General features: G+C 63.7%; 1 protein-coding gene across 1 annotated transcript in view; it reads right to left on the minus strand.

Moving 5' to 3' along the window:
• PPP1R12C (protein phosphatase 1 regulatory subunit 12C) overlaps positions 1-3,662 on the minus strand; it is a gene marked incomplete at its 5' end in the record, with an annotated part of 6,199 nt that extends 2,537 nt beyond the window's left edge. The window contains 9 exons of the mRNA XM_023746456.1: positions 483-605; positions 736-819; positions 1,419-1,486; positions 1,573-1,731; positions 2,003-2,076; positions 2,439-2,569; positions 2,645-2,718; positions 3,340-3,414; positions 3,502-3,662. Coding sequence (XP_023602224.1) covers positions 483-605; positions 736-819; positions 1,419-1,486; positions 1,573-1,731; positions 2,003-2,076; positions 2,439-2,569; positions 2,645-2,718; positions 3,340-3,414; positions 3,502-3,662 — 949 coding nt within the window. The remainder of the gene's footprint in view (positions 1-482; positions 606-735; positions 820-1,418; positions 1,487-1,572; positions 1,732-2,002; positions 2,077-2,438; positions 2,570-2,644; positions 2,719-3,339; positions 3,415-3,501) is intronic.
• Between the last annotated feature and the right edge of the window lie 978 nt (positions 3,663-4,640).

Below are 4,640 nucleotides of genomic sequence, written 5' to 3' on the forward strand. Positions count from 1 at the left end.
AAGTGGGAAAGTATATCCGTGCGGGACCGGGAGGAGATTTCGCCACCCACAATTGGGTGGAAACAACCCCATGGGCGTTGACCCCAAAATAAAGAAATTAAAATTCTTCGCGAATTGTAGGTTCTGGATAAATTCCCCCCGGTCCAAGAATGTGGGTTTAATAGGCCGTTTGGTAAACCGAGCCCAAACATGGCCCCAGAGGTCCTCTCTTACTTTTTAAGGAGGGTCATCAAAGTTCGGTCTAAGGTGCAGGAGAGGTCTTAAATTTCGCTCGGAAATTCCTGGCAGGGGAGATATCTTGTGTACATTGAGGCGCTTTCGTCCCCCACTTCGCCCCTGGACGTCGAGGCCTCAGTCCGTCCTCTCCTCAGACCCAGGAGTCCAGGCCCCCAGCCTCCTCCCTCAGACCCAGGAGCCCAGGTCCCAGCCCCTCTCCTCCTCAGACCCAGGAGCCCAGGCCCCCAGCCCCTCCTCCCTCAGACCCAGGGGTCCAGGCCCAGCCCGCCCCCCACACCTGTGTGGACCTCCGAGACTGGCGCATGAGGCGAGAGCGAGCTTTCCGCTGGGATTCTGACTCCTCGTCGCGCACAGGCATCTGGTAGGACCTGCGTGAAGAGCCCTGACCTCAGGGAGGGTTCCTTTGGGCCTGTCCTTGGCTGACACCCTTGGGGGAGGCAAATTCGTGGAGAGGACCCTTCTCTCCAGAGCCTGGGGAGACACTGCCCGGCCTTTTACCTCCGGCGGTCGCGGGAGTCCGCTGGGGGCGCTGTGGAGGCGGCAGGGATAGCTGGCTTCCCTGGGGCTTCAGGCTCCGGGATCCTGGAGGGGGGAGTGGAGCTATGAGGGAGGAGGTTTGGTGCTCTGTCACCCGTGTGAATTCACTTGTTCAGCAAGCATCACTCGAGCTCGCCTTAGGTGGCAGGCGCCCGCCAACAGTAATGAGCAAGAGCAACCAATGCCCTCTGCCCAGTGAGGCCAATCTGAGCAGAAAGGATGTGAAATACACAACAACCGTAAAGATTAGTCCATCTCGGGCACATCGGAGGGTCAGCCCGTGGGAGAAAAGAAACAGAGCAAGGACGGGAGGCGGGAGGGCCCGCGTGTCCGGGCACCAGGGCAGTGTGACCAGTGGCCGCGGTGGGCCTCCCGGGGAAGGTGACGGGAAACAGACCGGAGGGAGGGAGAGCAGAGCAAAGGTCCTGGGGCAGGAGTGGGAGGTGTTGGCAACGGCACAGGTGGAAGCCAGGGGAGAGGAGCAGGAGGCCGGAGCACTGTGGCCTGACATGCTTCACTGTGAGCTTTCACGTGGCGGGAGCAGGGAGCAGACCGCGGAGAGCAGCACTTGCGCGGGGTCACACCAACAAGGCTGGAAGCCAGACCTGCCCCCACCTCAGCAGGGCCCAGGCCCGGGTACTCACGGGGCCGAGGGCTCTGGCACCTTCCGGGAGGGAGTGGGGGTAATTCTGGCAAGACGGGGCTCCTTGGCCTGCGGAGAGAGGGAAGGAGGGGGTATTCTCTTTGGCCAGCAGCTTTGACTCGCAGGGCCTGCCCCCTGCCTCTCGCCCCACTCACCTGAGTGGCGGTCCCTTCCAGCAGCGAGGAGGAAGCTGAGCGCTGCAGCCCAGCCCCAGGGGCACCCTCCGCCCCCTGTCTGTCTGCAGGGCCCAGGGCACCAGAGCTCCCCGTCTTCTGGAGGCCAAAGCGCCTGGAGAAGGGGACCTCCTCGGAGGTCTGGGGTCAGAGAAAGGTCTCAGTGACGGAGAAGGGGTCCCTCTTCCCAGACATTTCAAATATTCCCCCCAGGACCACAGCAAACTACAATTCCCATCAGCCCCTGGAGCAGGTGCAGCAGAGTCAGCTGCACTAGAGGATTCTGGGAACTGTAGTCTTCACCCCATCTACCCAGATAAGAGATGTACAGGATTCATGGGAGCCCCTCCCCTCCCCTCCCCTCCCCTCCCCTCCCCTCTGCATGCAGGGCCTCCAGGGCATCCAGACTCACCGAGGGGCCTTTAGGGCTGGGGGGTGGCGGGGAGGACACTCCGTTGAGGGCTCTGGTTTCTGCAGGGGGCGGCTCTGTTGGGTAAGAAAATGAGATCTTAATAGGAATATGCCAGCAGCACCGGCCAGTGTGGCTCAATGGTTGAGCATCAACCCATGAACCAAGAAGTCACCAGTTTGGTTCCTGGTCAGGGCACATGCCCAGGTTGTGGGCTCGATCCTCCACACAGGGAGTGAGCAGGAGGCAGCCAATCAATGATTCACTCTCACATCAATGCTTCTTTCTCTCCCGCTCCCTTCTACTCTCTTTAAAAATCAACAAAAACATTTTAAAAATAAAAAAGAATATGCCACTGCCTGTGAGAACCAGGCCCTCCTCCCCAGACCCTCAGACCCTCCTCCCTCAGACCCAGGAGTCCAGGCCCCCAGCGGCTCACCTGTGGGGCCTTCCTCTCGCTCGTCGTCATCATCCCGGATGGGGGGTCCCCCTGCCCCCCCAGGCCGGCGCTCCTTGGACAAGTCCTGGAGGGAGATCTTCTCTCGGCTGCTCAGACGACACACGGAGCTCCTGGTGGGGAGGGGGGGTGTCAGGGTCCAAGCCCTGGGCGCCTCCCGCCCTGCCCCCAGGGAGACGCCCTGGTACCTTCGGTGCTTGCTGCTGGAGGGCACCTGGGGCTCCGGGACCCGGCTCTGGGAGGCGGCCTTCTGGTTCCGCAGCTGCAGGGAAAAGGGGGCTGCTGGGAGGGGCAGAACTTGGGGGTCCTGGGTCCCACATCCCCAACATGGAAGGCCACCGCACAGCTATGGTCACGGCTTCCCAGGTGCTGCACAGGGAGCTCAGCTCCGGGCGCAGGGAGAGCTCAGATGGCCGAGCAGCTGCCCCAGCACCTGGGTCCCATCGCGCACGCACCGTGTGCACCCACAGGCGCCCTGTTCCCCGGGGCCTCCCGCTTCCAGCCTCTGGTCTCATCCCTAGGGGTGTCCCTACCCTCCAGGGGAGACCTGCTCCAACTCTCTCCCCTCCCAGGACCCGGACACGCGCTCCCACAGAAATCCACCAGAGCCGGAGCCCACACCGTTCACTCTTCACTCCCCGTTTTTCCAGACACAAGGACCCCCCCTGGTGCTAGTCGGAGGGACCCTGGGGGTCTCGAGGCCCAGCCTGCACAGGGGGGGGGTGTGGGGGGGTGGCGTGCACATCCTCAGGCCCCGCCTCCTGCGACTGCCCAACGGAGCCGCGCCCTCCACTGGGTCTCGGTCACCAGTGGGAATGAGACTGCCCTGGGGTCAGGACCAGAGCCCCCCTCCCTGCCCCAGAGGGGTGGGACGGAGACTCACGTCCTCCTGCTTCTGGGCCAGCTCCTCCAACAGGCTCAGCACCTCCTCGTCAGCCAGGTCACAGGGCCGCTGCCCCTGGGGGGGAGGGGAGAAGGGGCAGATGAAGGTGTGGGGGCCTCCTCACCCCCCCGCCAGTCCCAAAATGGGGGGCTAGGGCCTCACCGCATGGGTCAGCGAGTCCATGCCCCCACCGTGCTCCGCCTGCATGCGGCAGGTGTCCTCCACACCCCAGTGGGCCGCCGCGTGCAGGGGGGTCCAGCCGTCCCCATCTCGGAGCTCTGGGTCATAGCCAGCCTGGAGGAGCAGCCTGGGGGTCAGAGAGGCTGGGGATCAGAGGGGCTCGGGGTCAAGGACCAGGACAAAGGCTGTGGTGGCAGCACCAGCTGCGACAGTGCTGGACGCATCCCGGACCAGAGGGTACAAGGGCCAGTGTCTCAAGCTCCTCCCACAAATGACCCCTCTGCCAACAGCCATGACCTCTCCCCTGGCCCGCGAGGTGGCCTCTGGTCCCTGCAGCTGGGGGTGGAGGCACAATGTCCTGGGACCCCAGCAGCTCTGAGCGCCGGGTCCCAGCCAGGGCCGCCCGCCCCCGAGGACAGCTGGTGCCTGAGCCGACTCTGGCTGCCACACTGAGGGGCGGTGGGCGCCAGGGATGCTGCTGACCCCTCACAGCACAGAAGACGGCCCCACCGCAGAGGGTGATCTGGCCCAGACGCCACCAGTGCCAGGCTGAGAACCCGCTTAACGTTCTTCTCCGGGTGACAGTCACCCTGAGACCACGCGATTCGGGGGGAGGCAGGGCTACAAGTCCAGGGCGATTCTGCACACTCAGCTCGGGGCGGGGAACTGGCGTCAGTGAGAAGAGCAGACGCGAGGCTGACGAGATCGCTTCTAAGGAACCTTGTTACACAAAAGGTGCTCCACGGCCCTGCTGACACGGTCACACGCCCGCCCCAGGCGCCCTCAGCCCCAGCCCTGCTGGGTGCTGCTCTTTCCCCAGGGGGCCCGCCTGGGTCCTGCCCTGCTGCCCTCTGCCTGCTGGTGTTCTCAGCGTCCTTCTAACAGGGCCTGGCCTTGCCCCGGGGACCGGCTCTGGGGCGGGCAGGTGCCCCGGCAGCCCTGAGCGTCAGACCCAGGACTTTGCTGGAGCAGGGACAGGGCAGCTGGGACACCAGCCTGGAGCTGAGGGGTCTCTTAAGCACCTCGCTGCAAACCTGCCTGGAGATTCCACACAGAGGGAACAGAGAGGAAAGGGTTCATCTTAACTCCATTTCACACTAAAAATAAAGTGTACATCACAA

Source organism: Myotis lucifugus, unplaced genomic scaffold, assembly GCF_000147115.1.
Source record: "Myotis lucifugus unplaced genomic scaffold, Myoluc2.0 scaffold_680, whole genome shotgun sequence".
Lineage (NCBI taxonomy): Eukaryota > Metazoa > Chordata > Mammalia > Chiroptera > Vespertilionidae > Myotis > Myotis lucifugus.